Below are 18,623 nucleotides of genomic sequence, written 5' to 3' on the forward strand. Positions count from 1 at the left end.
CCCGTGCCCCTGGGCCCCGTGCTCCTCATCCCCTGGGCCCCTCAGCCCCTCAGCCCCTCGGCCCCGGGCCCCTTAGCCCTGCCCGTGCCCCTGGGCCCCGTGCCCCTCATCCCCTGGGCCCCTCAGCCCTGCCCGCAGCCCCTGGGCCCCGCAGCCCCCAGCTGCCCGTCTAGGAGACGCCAGCTCTGGCAGGCCGAGGGTGACTGTGACAGGGAGCGATGTGCCGGCAGGAGGGGAATGGGACCCACCCATGTCTGTGGCCAGGCCTCCCGCCCCTCTGCTCTCCCAGCTCCCCCTCCGCCCCCTGCCCTCCGCCCCATTGCCCCAGGCAGCCCCGCAATGCGGCCGCTGCCCCGCTGCCCCCCCGGCCCCCTTACCACGTCGTAGTGCCCGTGCTGCGCCGCCAGGTGCAGGGGGATCTGCCCCTCGTCCGACTGGACGTTGACGGCCGACCCGGCTTTCAGCACCATCTTCATGGGCTCCTTCTTGCCCTGCCAGGCGGCGTAGTGCAGGGGCCGCATGCCTGCCGGGCGGGAGGGAACGGCCGGCTGAGCAGGGCACCCCCAGCCCCGACGGCCCCAGCCCCCACGTCTCGGCCTGGCCCTGGGACCTGCGCGACCCCCGGCGGGGAAGGGACACAGCAGGGACGAAGTGGGGAATGGGGGGAGGGCAGCCCACAGGGGACTCCCCGCCCTGGGAGCGGCTTTCCCCACAGCCCCCCCGCAGCCGGTCAGCGCCCCCCCCCGACCCCACGCCCCCCGGCTCTGGGCTGGACCCCGCTCGCCCTCACACCTGTGGGAACAGAGGCTGGCGGGGGCAGGTCAGGGGTTAAATGCCTCCTGCCCCCCCCCCCAGGACCCCCCTTCGGGCTGGGGGTGCCTGGCAGCAGGGGGGACTCGGGCGGGGCAAGGGCGCTGGTGTCAACCGAGCCCCGGGCTCCCTGCTCAGCCCCGGCAGAGGGTCCCCCCAGTGCACCAGCCGCTGTGCCGGGGCCCTCGGGCGTCAGGTCGGCCCGTGCTGGTCGCGGCTGGACGGGCCCGGCCTGGGCCACACAGGTGCCCCTGGCTGGGTATGGAGCCCCCTGGAGCCCCGCCGAGCCCCCGGAGCCCCCAGCCCCACCGAGCCCCCCGGAGCCCCACCGAGCCCCCCGGAGCCCCTGGCCCCGCCGAGCCCCCAGCCCCGCCGGGGACCCGGGCACATGCCTTTATTGTCCTTGATGTCCACGGCAGCCTGGGCCTCCAGCAGCAGGGAGATGAGCTCCGTGTTGCCGTTGAGGGCGGCGTGGTGCAGGGCGGAGAACCTGCGGAGAAACGGCGCCGCGTGAGGCCCCCGAGCGCCGCCAGGCCCCGCCCCGGGGCAGACCCCGGGCTGGCACCGAGAGGAGGTTTCTGAGGCTCGGGGGGGGGGGGGGGGAATGAAGCTCTCCCGGCTCCCCCTAGAGATCAAACCCGGCCCAGCCCTGCCCCCGCTGCCACGGCCTCCCCCAGAGCCAGGCTGGGGCACAGCGCCCCTCCTACCACCTGGCCGGCTGCTTAGCCGGTCCCTGGGATCCTGCGCCACATGGCCACCGGCCTCGCAGCCCGTGACCCCTCCTCCCTCCCTCGCAAAGGACACTCCTGGGCCAATCCGGGGACCCCGCCCGCCCAGCCAGCCCCTCCCCATGGAGCGTGGGCCCGGGAGGGGGAGAACGGCGCAGAGGGCGTCGCACGACCCAGCCCCAGGCCCGGCGCCCCGCACGGGCTGGGTGCGCAGAGCGGCGGATGGGTTTGGCTCAGAGTTGGACTGAGGCGCCCCCAGGGTCTAGCAGGCCCCCGCACGGCTCAGGGGAAGGCAGCTCGGGGGCTGCAGGGGCGGACAGGCCCAGGCTGGGGGAGAAGCGAGATGCTGAGCTCTTCCTAGAAGGTTCCTGGGGGGCTGGACAGGCAGACGCGCACACAACCGCAGCGCTTGGGGAGCCCATAGACCCGGGACCTTAGGGCTAAAGACGCTGTCGCCTGGAGCAGAAAGCCACGCGGCCCTCAGCGGAGCAGGCAGCAGGAGCCTCTGGGGGCCTCGGGGCTACACAGCCCCTGCCCCTCTGCAGCCAGGGCTGGGCATGCAACTGAGCAGACGGGGGCGCCGGGTGTGAAACCGACCGGCCCAAGGCGACAGGCAGCAGGCCAGCCCCAGCCAAGCACCCGGCTGCCGGAGACTCAGGGAATCGCCGCCAGCGCAGGGCAGGGAACCGGCTTTTTAACTAAACCCTCCCTCTTGCCCTCCACGTGGCGCCCGGTTCTCCAGCCAGGCCTGCGATCGACCACGTCTCGGACCAAGAGCCCACTGCAGGCACGGGGCAGAGAGGCAGCGTGGCCTAGTGCACAGCGCGCTGGACGAGGGTCTCTTCCCCGCACCGGCCTGGGGGGTGACCTTGGGCAAGTCCCATCGCTGCCCGGTGCCTCAGTTTCCCTCCCCTGGTTTTGTCGGGGCACACACTGCCCCCAGCTGCCACGGAAACAGAATCAACCAGGGGGAGCGGGCAAGTGCTTTCCTGGCTCCCAGGCCTTTCCCTCCAGCCCTGGCATCCTGCAGCCTCTCGGGCACCAGAGCCAGAGCCTGCTGAGCCCAGAATCCAGGCTGCAAGGGGCCCCGGCCCAGGCTCGATCGGCCCCTCCCAGCCCGACGCATCAGGAGACAGCAGGACCGGCGCTGACCTACTTGCTGCTGTAAACAACCCACAATGCTCCGCACCACTACAATGCTCCCTGGCTGCTCGTCCCACCCACACGCTGCTCCTGCCCCAGCAGGGGGGTTTGAGCAACGCCTGCAGCCCTGTCCCCCCCGCCCCCCGCAGGGGCTGCTCGCTGGAGCGGGGAGTCGTGGGAACCGTAGCCAGCGTGCCAGGGCTGGATCTGAGCTGCTGCCTGGAGCAGGGACCAGGCAGGGAGCTCCCTGGGGGTCTGGCTGCACTGACACCCGCAGGCCCTGCCTCAGCCCCAGGGCTGCCCAGCCCTGCACGTCCCTCCTGCACCCCGCGAGGGTCAACGTTCGTGCTCAGGAGGCCCCGGGCGGAGCCCACGCAAGCTCCTGCCCTGCCGAGTGTCGGCTGCTCACGTCCCGGCGTGGCCTGGGTGTGCGACGCTGCGACTGGGCCGGGGCTTGTAGGGCGCTGTCCTCTCTGGGGGAGGGGGCGCTGGGCCTCCGGTGCCCGGCCGGGCCGTGTGACCAGCCACGCTGCGTGGACGGCGCCTGGGAACCTGCCCACCAGCCAGTGCATCAGAGCGACCCCTCCGCGGAAACGGGGCTCAGCCCTGCAAGAGCAGCCTGCCTGGGGCTAGCACGGGAACGGGCAGGTTTGCAAACCAGCACGCCCCCCTCCCCGCCTGATGCAGCCATCCGCAGCCCCATTCCCAGAGCTGCTGGGCAGGGAGTTTCCCCAGGGCCCGGCTCCTGCCAGAGAGCTCTGGGGGCAGTGGGCACGGGGGGGGCTGTCGGCTCTGGGACCGGGGCCCCCAGCGCTGGGATGGGAGATTCCCACTGACTCCCAAAGGTGGATTAACCAGACACCCAGGCTCAGCCTCCCAGGGAGAGACAAACGGGGGAGGGGGGGCGGAGACCAGCACCTGGGGGGGGGGGGCAGGGGCTGTCTGGGAAGCATGGAGAGAAGAGGAGGAAACCCAGGAGCCAGCAGCCCAGACAGACCCTTTCGGCCCCCGGCAGCCTGGTTCCAGCCTGGCGGCTCTCGGCCGCTTGGGCCGTGCTCCCGGCTCCCAGCCCCCGGCCCCCGCGCACCGCCGGCTACTCACCCATCCGTGTCCTGGAAGTTGACGTTGACTTTCTTGGCCGACCCGAGGAGCTCTGGGGGAGAGAGAAAGGGCGGTGAGGCCAGGGACCCCCGGGCCAGGCCCGGAGGCTGAGCGCCGGTCCCACGCGAGGGCAGAGGCAGGGCCCCGGCAGAGCCCAGCAGGCAGGTCTGGGCTTGACCAATCCAGGCGGTTGCTTCTCTCCTGACAGAGCATCGGAACGGCCACGGGGAGCCAGCCCAAGGATCCAGCCAGCCCGGCGCCCTGCCTGCCGACGCGGCCAGTGCCGGGCACCCCAGGGGGAGGGAACCGTCCCGGGATCCCTCCCCTCGCCCATTCCCAGCCCCTGACAACCGGACCCCTCCTCCCCCACCCTCCCGCCGCACACAGCCCCCGCCGGCTGAGGCACCACGGGGCCCCCGCTGCAGGGGCGGGCGCGTCAGGGCCACCCTTCAGTCCTGCGGGCACCAGGCAGCACAGGCCGAGCGAGCCCGTTTCGCGCCGGCTGGATAGCTGGCCAAGCGCCCGACCCCTCCTCCATGCGCCCGGCTGACGAGTGCGGAGCCAGGCGAGGGGCTCACCCAGGGGTGCCCCAGGCCCCACCCGCCTGCCACGTGGCTAGATGGCTGAGAGCTCCCTGCACTGTCCCACCCCGGAGCCAGGGGACACGCACGCAGGAGGGGTCGGGTCTCTCCTGGGGCTGAGCCCGCTAACGTTTTGCCTGGCCCCAGGCCCGGGGCGCCTCCCTGCTGCGGGCTGGCCAACGTCCCCTGCACCCGCAGGCCTAGGCACATCTCCTCCATCCCGGAGGCAGGCACCTCTGCTGCTGACGGAGGGGGCCCTGGCCCAGCGCTCAGGGAGGAGAGATCCGAGCAGGGCAGAGGGAACCTTGGAGCTCGGCGCCTTGGCAGGAGGCCCAGCGTCTGCACCAAGCGCCCGGCGCAACTTGGAGGGAAAAGAGCAACTTTAAGAACGAATTCGGGCCGGAAAAGCCCGTCAACGAGTGTCGGGGATCCAGGGAAACGAACTCGGACGCGGCTCGCTCGCCTTCCTCGTCGCTGCCGCCTCTGGCCCATGCGAGCGACCAGAACTCGCAGCGTCACACCCACGTCACACTCGGTCACTCAGCCCCTTGGCACTGCCTAGGGAGACCATCTGCTGAGGGTGCCCGGCCCAAACACACAGGGAGCCCTGGTCCCCACGGGGGAGTTATTTCCAAATAACCAGCGGCGCGTCCACACGACCGAGCCCGTGGATTGGAAGTGCGGGGCCGGTGACTGCAAAAGCGGCGCCCCAGCTTTCCTGGGGGAATGAGCTTATTTCAACACAGTTATTTTGTGATCAGTTCCCAGTGTAGACATGCCCTGGGGTTCCCTAGGGTTGGACGTATCAGCGCCCGGGGAGATATCCCAGTCAGACAGATGGCTACACTAAGAGCATCCCTGATAAAGCCGGGACTCAGTAGATGGCGAAGGCAACTGGGCTCAGACTGACTCAATCCAGGGACAACACAACAGCCGTCCAAGCGGACAAGCACAAAGATGGATGAAGCACATCATCCCTGGACAACAGCCGTGATTAGCCTGTGGAACTCCCTGCTGCATGATCGTATAAGGCAAGTAGGTTTGGGTGTTTATATTGATACAATCAGCATCTTTAACGCCCCAAGTGGAGTACAGACTTTCAGAGCTCTCACTGCTCGGTGAAAATGATCCACAGCCAAGCACAGGAAGCAGTACTGCCCAATTAACTGGACTGGGGGAGGGGGGTTATGCCTTCCTCGGAAGCATCAGGAACGGGTTCCCATTGGAGAGCGGTTTCTGAGTCGCTGGCAGGGAGGCGGCGGCTGGAGCGTGTGGACCCCGCTCTGTTCCGGTACACGCACTCCTAGGCCCCTAACAGCTGTGTCTGGTTTTCAGCACAGACCAGAGTGCAGCTGAAATTGACAATGAAGAATTAAGAGCAGGCAGAGAGGCAGGAGATGGGAGAAACAGAAGCAGCAGGGAGGGATTTGGTGCCACCTGAGCCACTGCCCTAAACCAGCAGCTGCAATGGGCGTGGGAGCGTCTGGGGGGGGGGGTTGGCCGCTGGAGCAGGTCCCAGTGCCAGGAACAGGGCTCCCCAGTTGGGCCAGTTAAGAGAGGAGGGCCGCTCTGCCAGAGACCAGAGGGGACCTGGATGAGACCCAGTGTGGGAGGGGCTCGGGGGATTTACATTTCCAACTGCTAACCAAGGGGAACGAGCTTCGGAAGGAGGACTGTAATTCAGCTCATTGCAAAGACCAGGTGCGTGCAATGAACAGCTGCACATTTCTGGGCTCACTGTGCGCTAATACGTCGGCTTGAAGGACCCATGGAAAAGCAACACAAACAAACACAGGGGTAGGCTTCGTTGCTTCCAAAGCATTGCCGGGATTAGCCAGGGAGCAGATAAGAAAGCCCCGATGAGGCTGTGCGGAGCGTTAATAAGATCAGGCGGAGATTACGAGCATCAAGCCTTTAATTCTGCCTCCAGATCAGAGCTGGAAAGGTCTGAATCAATTCAAGACCAAGGACTACGCATGGTCCGGGTGCCTCAGGATGCCCCCACGGCATGTGACGTAGGTTGCTACCTGAGAAATGCCTATCCCCTTCAAGAACAAACCAGTCATTTCTGGCATTTAGGGCTAAACTCAAGGGAAACACGGCAGGTAAGAACTGTGGGCGAATGTCCGAGGCCGACACAGTCAACTCCCACGTGCTCTTCAGGTTCAAAGGGGCGGGGAAAGACGGACGTGAAAAGGAAGATCTAGAAGAGATTAAAATCAATAGTTAGGGGGCTGTAATTTACACCTGGAATACCATCTCTCTGGATGTGGATTTAGAATCACCAGTGTCTGTGACTCTGTAATGCTGAAATGCCGGCTGTTCCCTCTGGGCGGCGCTGTTGCCTGAGTCACGTCTTTCGTCTCCCGCCGTGACGCTCGGCTGACTTTAGAAGTCAGCAGAGCGCCACGGCGGGAGGGGAAGAGGGGCGGGGCGGTGACATACACGGCCAGGGGGCGGGGCCTGGCCGTGTATGTCACCACCCCGCCCCCTTTCGCCTCCTGCCGTGGCGCTTGGCTGACTTCTGCGCTGCTCAGCCGGGTCACCGTGGGGGAGCCCAAACGGCCGCTTGCTCCGCTTGCTCCCCCAGCGGTGGCCCGGCTGAGCGGCGCAGAAGTCAGCCGAGCACCATGGCGGGAGGCGAAGGGGGGCAGGGTGGTGACGTGTGGCGTGACAGCGGCTCCAGGCCCCGGCCCATGGCTGTGAACATCACTGCCCCGCCCCCCTTCGCCTCCCGCCGTGGCACTCGGGTGACTTCTGCATCACTCAGCCGGGTTGCCGTGGCAGAGCAAGTGGCGCAAGTGACGGTTTGGGGTCTGCGGTGCCCCGAGTGAGAGGCAGGAGGTGGAGGAGAGCTGAGAGAGAGAGAGAGAGAGAGGCAGGAGGTGGAGGAGAGCTGAGAGAGAGAGGGGGAGGCAGGAGGAGGAGGAGGAGGAGAGAGAGACAGAGAGAGAGAGAGAGAGAGAGAGAGAGAGAGAGGCAGGAGGTAGAGGAGAGCTGAGAGGGGGGGGAGGCAGTAGGAGGAGGAGGAGGAGAGAGAGAGACAGAGAGAGAGAGAGAGGCAGGAGGCGGAGGAGAGCTGAGAGAGAGAGGGGGAGGCAGTAGGAGGAGGAGGAGGAGGAGGAGAGAGAGAGAGACAGAGAGAGAGGCAGGAGGTGGAGGAGAGCTGGGGGGGAGGCAGGAGGTGGAGGAGGAGAGAGAGAGAGAGACAGAGAGAGAGGCAGGAGGTGGAGGAGAGCTGAGGGGGGGGGAGGCAGTAGGAGGAGGAGAAAGACGGAGCGAGAGACCGGAGGCTCAGGAGAGAAGACCGACGTGGAGGAGAGACCTGAAAATCCCGTCTTATGACTGGCTAATTGGCAAGTTGTGTAATAAAAGGAAAGGGGAAACCAGAATCATTCTATATGACGGATACACTCTGAAGAGACAGAGCGGACAAACTCTCTTTTATTGGACCAACTTAAGATGCAAGCGTATTAGTTTGTATCTGGTAAATGGAGTCACCATTGCCAAATACATTCCGACAGATCCACCTATGGAAAAACCAGGTAAAGTAGGAGCAGCTTTTGCCCCCCGAGACTGGAGATAAGAGATCAAAAACGAATATCTAATTTTGCAGCCAGGATCACTGGTGATTTGGTGGGAATAATGTTCCTATTTAATTAGATCCGGGGCATTCGCCTACTGCAGCTTTTCTCTGTTTGGATTCATCACCCGTGATGCTGCCGGCAATTAGAAGGGGTGTGTCAGAAAGCCGGGGCGGTCGAACACATGAAATGCCGTTTCGTGGCAGCAGCGGTGTCAGGCGCAGGTGCACACAGCGCCAGCCCGAATCGTGGGGCCGTGGGGCCACGGGATGGCCACCGAGAAGCAAACCATTTAAACCACAGCGACGCCGAGCTCCCGATTCCCGAGTCGGCAGGAACGGCAACGCTGGTTGAAAACGGGCCAGGGGAGGAGCAGGCGCAGCGGGGCCTGGAGGGACGCGGGAGGACGCTCGCGGGGGCCTGCCCCAAAGAGAGGCGAGTGAGGCCCGTGCGTTGCGGCTACGAGGTCCCTGCGGGGGAGGGACACTCGCCGTTTACTGAAGAGACGCGGCGACGGGGAGGGGAGCGCCCGGACGGAGGAAGAGGCAGCTGGCCCCCAACGCCAGGAACGCAGGGAGGGCCCTTGATGAAGCAGGCAGATGTGTTTAGGGCACTGACTAGACTAGGCGGGGCTTAGGAGAGGACAGGATCATTAAAGGCTCCACTGTGGGTTTTAAGACGCTCCAGCAGGGCAAGAGAGAGCAGGGCCCCGAAGGCCCCAGGAACACAGCACGGGGGGTTACAGACCCGGTAGATGAGTCGGCTGCATGGGCGGCGGGGAACGCAGGCCAGGGAAGGCGCTGCCTTTCCCAAATCGCTACACCCCCCAACCAGCGGGGAGCAGCGGGGCCGTGCCTCTCAGCAGCCCTGGCCCTCAGCTGGGGTTGGGCAGGGTGTGGCGGAGGGAGGGAAGGGTGTGAAGGGGCATGGTCTCACGGAAAGGGGTGTGGCTTTGGGCAGAAGGGGCGGGGCTTCAGCTGTTCCCCGGGGGGGCCTTCCCCCGCCGCTCATGGTTGGCGTTGCCATAAAGCAGCAGCAGTGAGGCAAGAGCCAGCCAGGAAAAGTCCAGAGGGGGGAGAAGCCAAACGTGGGGAAAGCTGCAGAGCGCGGGACGCTCGCTTCCTGGGAACAGGGCAGGGGTGAGCAATTGCCCACAGGCCTTGCCCCCTGCACACCGGGGTAAACAAAGCGCCTGGTGGCCCAGCGGGGCTCACCCTGCCGAACGGCGGTCGGCCCGGGGGCAGCTTCATGCCCACCCGCAGTAGGGAGACATTGGATACTGCACCAGGTGTTTGGGGGCTGGACAAGGCCTGAAGGCAGAAGAGCAACAAGGGGAGTTTGCTGCCTGGGCCTCCCCAAGCCAACGAGCCCGAGAGAGCTGTCGGCCGGGGAGCAGCAGAAGATCTGGCCCACGGGTGCGCAGGGCCCAGGGGAAGAGTGAGAGGGCAGGGGGGCATGAGGACTCAGACAGGGGAAACTGAGGCAAGTGTGCCTTTCATGCTGCAGCTGGAGGGCGCTCCAAGCGGGGCTGCCTGACCTCAGTGCCAGAGCCTGGAGAGTCTGTCGCTGCCTGCCCCTAGAGCCCCAGGACACATGACAATTCCCATAACGGGGCGGCACTCCCCTCTGGCGCGCACCCCCTCCCCCCCGGCTGAGTGCCTGGGCCTGCTCTCCTGGTTTTCACAACCTCTTCGGCAACACTGCCTTCCGGCCGAGTCACCCCCGCCCCCGTGTGAAATACACAAGCCCCTTCTGGCCGAGTCTCACACACCCCCCGCCCCCGTGAAATACACAAGCCCCTTCCGGCCCCCCCGTGAAATACACAAGTCCCTTCTGGCCGAGTCACAGACACCCCCCCCCCGTGAAATACACAAGCCCCTTCCGGCCGAGTCACAAACACCCCCCCCGCCCCCGTGAAATACACAAGCCCCTTCTGGCCAAGTCACAAACACCCCCCCCCCCCCCGTGAAATACACAAGTCCCTTCTGGCCGAGTCACAGACACCCCCCCCCCGTGAAATACACAAGCCCCTTCTGGCCAAGTCACAAACACCCCCCCCCCCGTGAAATACACAAGCCCCTTCTGGCCAAGTCACAAACACCCCCCCCCCCCCGTGAAATACACAAGCCCCTTCTGGCCAGGTCACAAACACCCCCCCCCCCCCCCCGTGAAATACACAAGCCCCTTCCGGCCCCCCGTGAAATACACAAGCCCCTTCTGGGATACCCATCTGGGTGCCCTCTGTGTCGTGTGTCTGGGTCCTCTCCCTCAGTCTGTTCCCCACTCCGCTAGGGCTTGTATAGGCTACATGCCTCTTCGGAAAGAGGGATGTAAATTAGGCAGATTGAAAGTGCAGATGAAGCGGGGATTTAAATATCCCACGCTTCATTTGCATATTCACATCTGATCGCTGTTTCAAAAAAGGGCATTTCGAAAGCGAAACCGCAGTCTAGACACAGTTCTTTCGAAAAAACCCCACCCTTTTTCGAAAGATCCCATTCTCATTTTTTCAGGAGTACGGGATCTTTCGAAAGGGGGGGTTCAAAAGAACTGCGTCTAGACTGCGGTTTCACTTTCAAAATGCCCTCTTTCGAAACAGCGATCAGATGTGAATATGCAAATGAAGCGTGAGATATTTAAATCCACGCTTCATTTGCACTTTTGATCTGCCTAATTTACATCCCTGTTTCCAAAGAGGCATGTAGTCTAGACAAAGCCATTGAGAGCGTGCTCACAGGGCTTCCTCTCCTGGAGACAGTGTCCTCCGCCTTCCCTCAGGCTCTCTCTCCAAGTCCCATCCTCGTTCCATGCTCCACTCTGAGCTATCCATGGTGCTGGTGCACGCTCAGCTAGGTCGTCTTCCGCTCTGCTCAGCTTGAGGTCTCCAGAGGAACTGAACGGCTGCTGCGCCTGCAGCTCCTTTTATAGGGCCTTCCTAGCCCCTGATTGGCCACGTCCTTTGTAGGCACTCTATCCCTCTTGGAGGACCTCTCTATTACTTCTTTGGGGCGGAGTGTGGCAAGACCACAAGTCCCCAGTAGGAGGCTTCGGGGCCTGGTCCACCCCATTACACGTCCCTGTGCCTCACGCCAGGAGGCCTGCCTGGGGTTCTCTTAGCCCGCTAAAAACCCACCTTCTTCTCTGCTAGAGGACACATCCCGCCTCTGAGCACCCCACTGCTGCCGAGCTGAGGGGGAATTCACACGGGCAATGAATTCATTCGGCGCTGCCACACCCAGAGGGCTTTTCAAAGACAGGTCAATATCCCAATCGTAGAGAGACTGAGTGTGAGGGGTTTGCAGAACCCAGGGTACCCCGGCCACAGGCCCACACTGCTCTGAGAGCACCTGGATCCCCGAGTAGCCCAGCCCGCTCCCCGCAGTACAGAGTCACCATGCCCACTGATCGGCAGCCACCTCTGGAGCGGAACACAGCCGCCGTTGGACCACACACAGCAACGGTACGGCAATGGGGCCTTCGAGCCAGCGCCAGACCTGCTGCTGATTTCGAGGCCAGGCTTTTCCTCCTTGGGGCCGGCGCTCGCTTTGGCTGCGCAGAGAGGCCTCCCGGCTCTCCCGAGGCCACGGGCCTGGCAGTGCAGCCCACGCCCGGAGTCATGACTGGTCACGCCGTGCTACAGGATGCTAAATGGAGCCTGGCAGCGCGCAGCACCCAAACTGTGCCTGGCAGAGGGCAGGACTTCGCCCCCGCACAACAGCACAGAAAATACAATCCCGGGAATCAATCCAATTACCAAAATGATGGCAGATTGTGTAAGATTTGCATAAGATTTACATGCTAATACCACTACGGCTTTCAATTAAAGGGATATTCCTCCCAGCCCTGGAACGGCCGCAGCATGGGAGCTGGGGAAGCCACAGCACAAAGGCGTGGGGCCAGCGCAAACGGAGCCGCCTTGGTTTGAATGGCAAGGCCAGTTTTTTACCTTTCCCCTTCGGCACAGGCAGGAGGTGCTGGAGGAGGGATAGGATGTCTGCCCAGCCCTGCTCTGAAGACCAGTGTTAACCTCCACGGCTCCCAGCTCTAACAGTGAATAATGGCTCTGAACTTCCCAGCAGAGCTAAGCCCAGAGAAGTCCCATGGTCAAAGTGACTCCTCCGCCACCGCTGATCCAGACAGCCGGTGTGACCCTGGGCATGTCACTTGATTCTCGCCCCTCTCATGGCTGTAGGAGGCAAGTCGGCTCCCCGGATCTCACTGTGACTCTCCATCTCTCCTTGCTCACTTCTGATATTCCCCCAGCGCAACCTGGCAAGACCCACCCGCCCCAAACCTCTGAAAGGGACGTCCGAGCATCTGACCCCACAGGGCTGAGCCAGGGGCCCCAGAGAAGCCAGATAACCAGAGCTAGCACCTAGTGCAGAGGCAGGCAAGATACAGCCCGCAGGCCGGATATAGCCCACCAGATCTGGCCCCCAGACCTCCCGCTGGGACCCTCAGGCACAGAACAGCCCCACGCCACTTTAAACAGCTGGCTGCTCCCTGTGGCTTTCTGCTCCAGGTGCCATGGTGGAGGGGTAGGCTTCCTAAGCTGCCCCCGCTCCCCCCCCCCAGCAGAATCTCTCAGCTCCCATTGGCCAGAAAACCAGCCAATGGGAGCGGAGAAATTTTGTTGGGGGGGGGGGAGGGGCAGTGCATGAAGCCACTCCCTTTCCCGCAGTGAATGGAGCAGAAAGCCACAGGGAGCAGCTTGGGGCTGCATCAGGCTCCCTGCCTCGGGGCCCTGCAGGGCTGCTGGGTGGGAGCCGCCTAGGTGAGCGCCTCTGGATCAGAGTCTGCCTCTGGCACCCAGCTCCCTGCCCAGGCCACCACCCAAACCCTCTGCACACACCCCTCCCCCAACTCTCTCCCACAGCCTGCACCCCCTCTTGACCCCTCCCCCCAGGCCAGAATCTCCTCCTCCACCCAATCCCCTACCCCAGGTCACAACCCAGACTCCCTCTCAGACCTCACACCCTCTCCTGCACCTTAACCCCCCACCCCGAGCTCCCTTCTGCACCCTCCCCCATTCCACACCCCCTCCGAAGAAACGTGCGGCCCTTGACCGCTTACCAAAATCTCGGAGAGCCCCTCCCCATCAAAAATAATCACCCATCCCAACCGAGCCCCGTCTCTTCTTTGCACCCACAGTCCACAGGACCCCTCGGCCACCCGGCCATCAGCTTGTGGGCAGGACGGCAGGGCTAGGCAGAGCCACGGGGCTCGGTGGCCCTGAAGGAGAAGCCAGGAGCTCGGGTTTCAAAAGCCTCTCTGAGCAACCCGCACGTGGCTCGGGGCAGGGAGCGCGCAGGGACCCGCCGATCCGACAGGCCGGGGTCCCTGTGCCCAGATCTCGAGGAAGCTGGTCCCCCCATCGGTAACAAAGGGACAACAGGCCGGAGCCCCCCACGCCAGGCAGGGGCCCACGGCACCCGGCAGAGCAAGGAAAACGCGCTTTGCAGAAGCATCTTCCCCGAGCCAGGAGCACTACATGCACATCTGGCAGTTGCCATGGCAACCCCAGGCCGGTCTGGCAGGGAGGAGGCAGCGTGGAGGCCGCGGGCCGAGGCTGATGGCCGAGCCCGCGCCCGGGTGGACAGCCAGGAGTCACCGCGCGCCGGAGACGGGGCCGGCGTGGCGGGAGAGCCCGGCGCGGGGGAGGGGACAGCCCTGGGAGCCGGGAGTCCTGTCTGCCTCTCCGAGATCTTTCCCCTCAACTGCCTGTTCCCCTGCCCGGCTCCCTGGCCTCTGGCCTCACCCCCCTGCAGTCACCCGAGATGGGCCGCTCGTAGCCACCGCAGGCCTGCATCGTTACCCCCGCTGCACAGCAGGGTAAACTGAGGCACGCAGAGGGCGGGTTCTCCCAGCAGGCCACTGGCAGCACTGAACAGACCCAGGCCTCCTGGGCTCCATCATCTGGGCCGCACTGCTGCTCCCTGGCAGGTCGTCTCCTTCGCACTACGCCAGAGACCAGGGCCCGCCCGGCCAGTCACAGCCAGGGGCACCGGGTGGGGCCGGAAGCAAGCGGGAGCCAGGGATGCGAAGGGCCAGTCGCGCCCCCGCCCTTGCCTGTCAGAAGGAGGCAGCGGGGAGAGGGAAGAAGGGGGGGCTTCAAAGCGGCAGCGCCCCGGGCCAGTGGGGGCTGCTTGAGTCCCCCGCCGGCCCCATGCCCCCCGCGGCGCTGTCGCCTTTGAAGTGTCGCAACGGCCCGGGGGCTGCATTGCAAAGGCGGAGGCGCCCTCTCGACTCCTCGAAAAGTCGATGCAAACTGCACCCCCCACTCCATCAGCCAATCAGTCGACACGTAACATCCCTAGTGGGAGCCCCCCGGCTCAGACAGCAGGTCCCAGTATCGCCCAGCCAGGCTGAGCCGTTCCCTGCACCACCGCCCGGCAGCTCCGCTGTCTCTCCCACCACCCTGCTCGGTGCCCCCCAGAACCCTGGGCGGCCTGTGAGGATGGACCCATCGCTGGGCCGGGCGCGGCAGGAGAGCTCCCCTCCCGCCAGGGACCCGCCGTGCTGCCCGCACACCCGCTGCCCCGTCTCCGTCGCATCCTCTGCGCCCCGCGGGCGCTGCCTGCCGCTGCCACAGCTCAGCAAGCCACCCTTCCGCACCCATCCTCAGCGCGGCGCCAGGGACTTTCCACGCAGAGCCACCGGCAGGAATGAGGTGCCCAGCGGAATCACGCCCCCCTCGCTGAAATGCAGCCACCTCTGGGGTGGCCTGGGACAGCACAGCCCTGCTGCAGACCAGCACAGGGTGAGACGGAGAGCAGCAAGGCCACGGGAGCCAGACACGCTGAAGGAGGCAGGACCCAGCTGCCGGAGCTGGGATGGGAGCAGGCCTCGCACTCTAGTGAGAGGCCAGGCCTTCCAAAGCACAGCCCCCCCACACACCCCTGCCCACCCACCGGTGCAACAAGGGAGCACGGCCCAGAAGGGCGAGGGCTCCCTACCGAGCAACCCACCCCGAGGCTGCGGGAGGTCTTGGGCTTCGCTGCCTCGCGGGTCTGGCCCTGCTCCCGCTGAAATCCACCTGGAGCTTGCGTGGATCTCAGACCCCGCCGGGGAGCTCAAGGGGCTCGGCGCTCGGCCTCCGCTGGGAAGATTTCCGTGAAAAGAGGGATCTGGCTGGGGACCAGAGGGCGGCTGGGAAAGCGCCCAAGAGGACGGATGGATCTTGGAGAAGGGGGGACGCTTCCTGGATGCTGGACAATAAATATTTCACGCCTGCGACCGCAGCGCAGCGCCAGCTGCCATGGGGGCCCCGCGGCGGGACCCTGCCCGCGTGTCGTCGGAGGCAAGGCCCGCGCCAACGAGCGCACAACCGAAACCAAGGGTGGGAGGGGACACTGAGGCCCCGAGAGGGGCGGAGCTTGCGCAAGGCTGCCCAGCAGGTGAGGGGCAGAGCAGGGAGAGAGCCCTGTGGCCCGGACCGTGCACTGGCACAGGGCCTGTACGAACCCTCTGCTCCCCAGCACTCCAGAGCCACCGGCAGCTCCCTGTCCCTTCGGAGGGCATCTCCGGCTGTTTACAGACGCCAGGTCCCTGTATGAGCATCTGCCACTGTCCCTGGCCACGCCCCAGCTGCGAGCGGCGCCGGGCCTTCCCGGAGCCCATGGGAAACCCTTTCGGCAAGGCCGGAGAACGTGGCTGGAGGCGGACGCGGCGATCCACCCTCCTGACAGGCGGAGAGCAGAAGGCCAGGCGGGGCTGGCGCCAGAAGGGCCGGAGGGGGAATGGGCCCACAGCCGAGAAAAGCCCCCAAGGCTACGAGGGCATTTCACCCAGCCCAGCTCCCCCCCTGCTCCTCCCTCGCCGTGCCCGGGGGAGCCCCAAAAGACACGGCTCTCACCTATCCCTGCCAGGGATCCGCAGCCCCCCGCCAGCCCGGCCCCTGCCCGGCATGCACTGCCGAGCCTTGCAGCCGCACCGCAGCCAGCTGCCACTCGATCCGCAGGTGCGGCACTGGCCTGACATTAAGCAAGTGCAGCGGAGGAAGCAGGCAGCTAATGCAACGTCTCGAGGGCTGGTCCCGGGCAGAGCGCGGTCAGCAGAGCTGCTCGCGCCCCGAACGCAACAAAGGCCTCTGCTGCGTCCACCACGTACAGCGCGCTGCCGGGACGCGGGCGCTGCCGGGACGCGGGGGCTGCCGGGATTCGGACGAGCTCCTTCGCCCCCGCACGGCTCGCCTTCCTACGGCATGTGCTCTTCGGGGCAGCCAGCGCCTCCCGTCCGTGCAAGCGGTGCCCAGCCTGCTGGGAGGCGGCCAGAATACAAAGGGCCCCGTCCCTCTCGCCCCACCGAGGGACCCGCTTCCTCGCTACCGTGCAGGCCTGGGGGGCTCTCCCACTCACCTGGGGCCTTTGCGCCAGAGCGCGGGGGTAAAACCACGTGTGACGGCGAGTCGGGGTCCCCCCCCCGAAGCTGCAGCCCGTGGCAGCGAGAACAGGCTCCCCCAGCCGGTAGAACAGGGGGGTTATTGCTTCTCCAGGACACAGCCCAGACGGGACGCGGCTACAGGAGTCAGGGCCAGGACGCCTCAGCCCCCTTGAGATGGGGCGCCGGGGCCCCTAGGCTCCCAGCCCCTCCTTAGTCTGTCTCCTTCATGGTTCCAGCCCAAAGGTGCCCCTTCCCCCCACACTCCCTTCCTTTGCTCCCTCCCTTCCCTTCACCAGAAGGTCCGGTTCGGTCACTGCCATGGGGGCCCTCCAGGCACCCCCGCTGGGCCCTGCTGACAGACAGAGGCCAGTAGGGGTCGCCCACAGCCCACAGCCCACAGCCCAAGCACAGCAACCCGCAAGGTACGGACCAGCCGCTCCCCCGGAGCCGCTCCGCGCAGCCCTGGGCAGGGCCTTGGAGCAGGCGGGAGACTCGAGGGATCCGTGAGGAGGGGCTGACGGCGCTAGAGCCCGGTGTGCGCCCGAGACGCCGCCCGGGAGTTTCTGTGCAGGTCAGCGGGCAGGGAATCGCCTCCAGCCTGTGGCGAGCAGAGGGGAGGACACCCGGAGAGCCGCCCCTCCACACACACAGCTGCAAGGGCCGCGGTGCCGGGGCCTTCAGCCCAGCCTGGCAAACAGAGCCCAGCCGCCCTGCGTAGCCCGGCGCTGCTCTCTGCACGGGCGGCCTCGCCTCGCCTCGCCGCACCGTCCGAGCCCTTAGCGCCAGCCCTTTCCCAGGGGGCGTTCCCCCGGATCCCATCGCGGCATCTCCGCAGGGCACCAGAGACCCGCCGCACCCCAACGTGCCCCACGACCTGGCACAAGCCGGGCCCATCTGCATACAAAGGAGAGGCCCGAGAAAGGCAGCTCTGCCGGTCAGCAGCAAGGCGCCAGCAGGCAGCCGGGTCCCGCCTGAGTATCGTTGAAAGCCCAGGTGTTCCTGGCATGCCCAGGGCTCTGGCTCACCACCAGGGACATGGCGCCTCTTCCTTTCCCCTGCCGGGCCGCGAGGACATGAGGCCCAGCGCCCGCGGTCACAGCACAGAGCAGCAGCCGGGAAGGGAGTTTTAACAACATCGAACTAGCCCCAGAAATATAATTATAATATAATATATGGAGATATACCATCTCCTAGAACTGGAACGGACCTTGAAAGGCCATCGAGTCCAGTCCCCTGCCCTCACAGCAGGGCCAAATACCTGACAGATTTCCCCAGATCCCTAAAAGGCCCCCTCAAGGATTGAACTCCCAACCTGGGTTTGACAGGCCAATGCTCACACCACTGGAAGCACTGGGGAGCCAGTTCGAGTGGCTCTGGGGAGGAGTCATTTCGAAATAGCAGCACCGGAGCGTCCACGCTACTATTTCGAAACAATGATTTTGGAATGAGCGTTATTCTGCGAGGGAAGCAGGCGTTCAGATTCGAAATAACGGGCTTGGCCGTGTGGCCGCGCCGCTAATACCTGCGACCTAAGGGGGTTAATTTTGAAATACAGGCAGTCCCCGGGTTACGTACAAGATAGGGACTGTAGGTTTGTTCTTAAGTTGAATCTGTATGTAAGTCGGAACTGGCTCCAAATTCAGCCGCTGTTGAAACTGACCAGCGCTGACTACAGGAAGCCCGAGGCAGAGCTGCTCTGCCCCAGGCTTCCTGGAATCAGCCTCTGATCAGTTTCAACAGCGGCTGAATCTGGACACCAGTTCCGACTTACATACAGATTCATAGAATCATAGAATAATAGGACTGGAAGGGACCTCAAGAGGTCATCGAGTCCAGCCCCCCGCCCTCAAGGCAGGACCAAGCTCCATCTACACCATCCCTGACAGATGTCTATCTAACCTGTTCTTAAATATCTCCAGAGAGGGAGATTCCACCACCTCCCTTGGCAATTTATTCCAATATTTGACCACCCTGACAGTTAGGAATTTTTTCCTAATGTCCAATCTAAACCTCCCCTGCTGCACTTTAAGCCCATTACTCCTTGTCCTGTCCTCAGAAACCAAGAGGAACAAATTTTCTCCTTCCTCCTTGTGACACCCTTTTAGATATTTGAAAACCGCTATCATGTCCCTGTGACGGCGCGTTGGGGTCCCCCGTCTCCTGCACCCCGAAATGGCGCAAACAGACTGCACCAGCCAGTGGAATTGAGGGTGGTTTACTGCTCCTCCAGCACAGCGCAGCACAGATGTAATCTGGTCACAGGAACTGGGCTAGGATGCCTCAGGCCCCCTTGA

At 64.5% G+C, this 18,623-nt stretch overlaps 1 protein-coding gene across 6 annotated transcripts in view; it reads right to left on the bottom strand.

Moving 5' to 3' along the window:
- Nucleotides 1-18,623, bottom strand: part of CASKIN1 (CASK interacting protein 1) — a 126,918-nt gene that overhangs the window by 36,279 nt on the left and 72,016 nt on the right. For all 6 annotated transcript variants that reach the window (XM_075899864.2, XM_075899860.2, XM_075899866.2 and 3 more), the window contains exons 2-4: nucleotides 3,783-3,834; nucleotides 1,203-1,300; nucleotides 378-523 (exon numbers count right to left, since the gene is read on the bottom strand). In XM_075899864.2, the coding sequence (XP_075755979.2) occupies nucleotides 378-523; nucleotides 1,203-1,300; nucleotides 3,783-3,834 (296 nt within the window). The remainder of the gene's footprint in view (nucleotides 1-377; nucleotides 524-1,202; nucleotides 1,301-3,782; nucleotides 3,835-18,623) is intronic.

The sequence above is a fragment of the Pelodiscus sinensis genome, chromosome 15 (genome assembly GCF_052426305.1).
Source record: "Pelodiscus sinensis isolate ZL-2025 chromosome 15, ASM5242630v1, whole genome shotgun sequence".
Classification (NCBI taxonomy): domain Eukaryota; kingdom Metazoa; phylum Chordata; order Testudines; family Trionychidae; genus Pelodiscus; species Pelodiscus sinensis.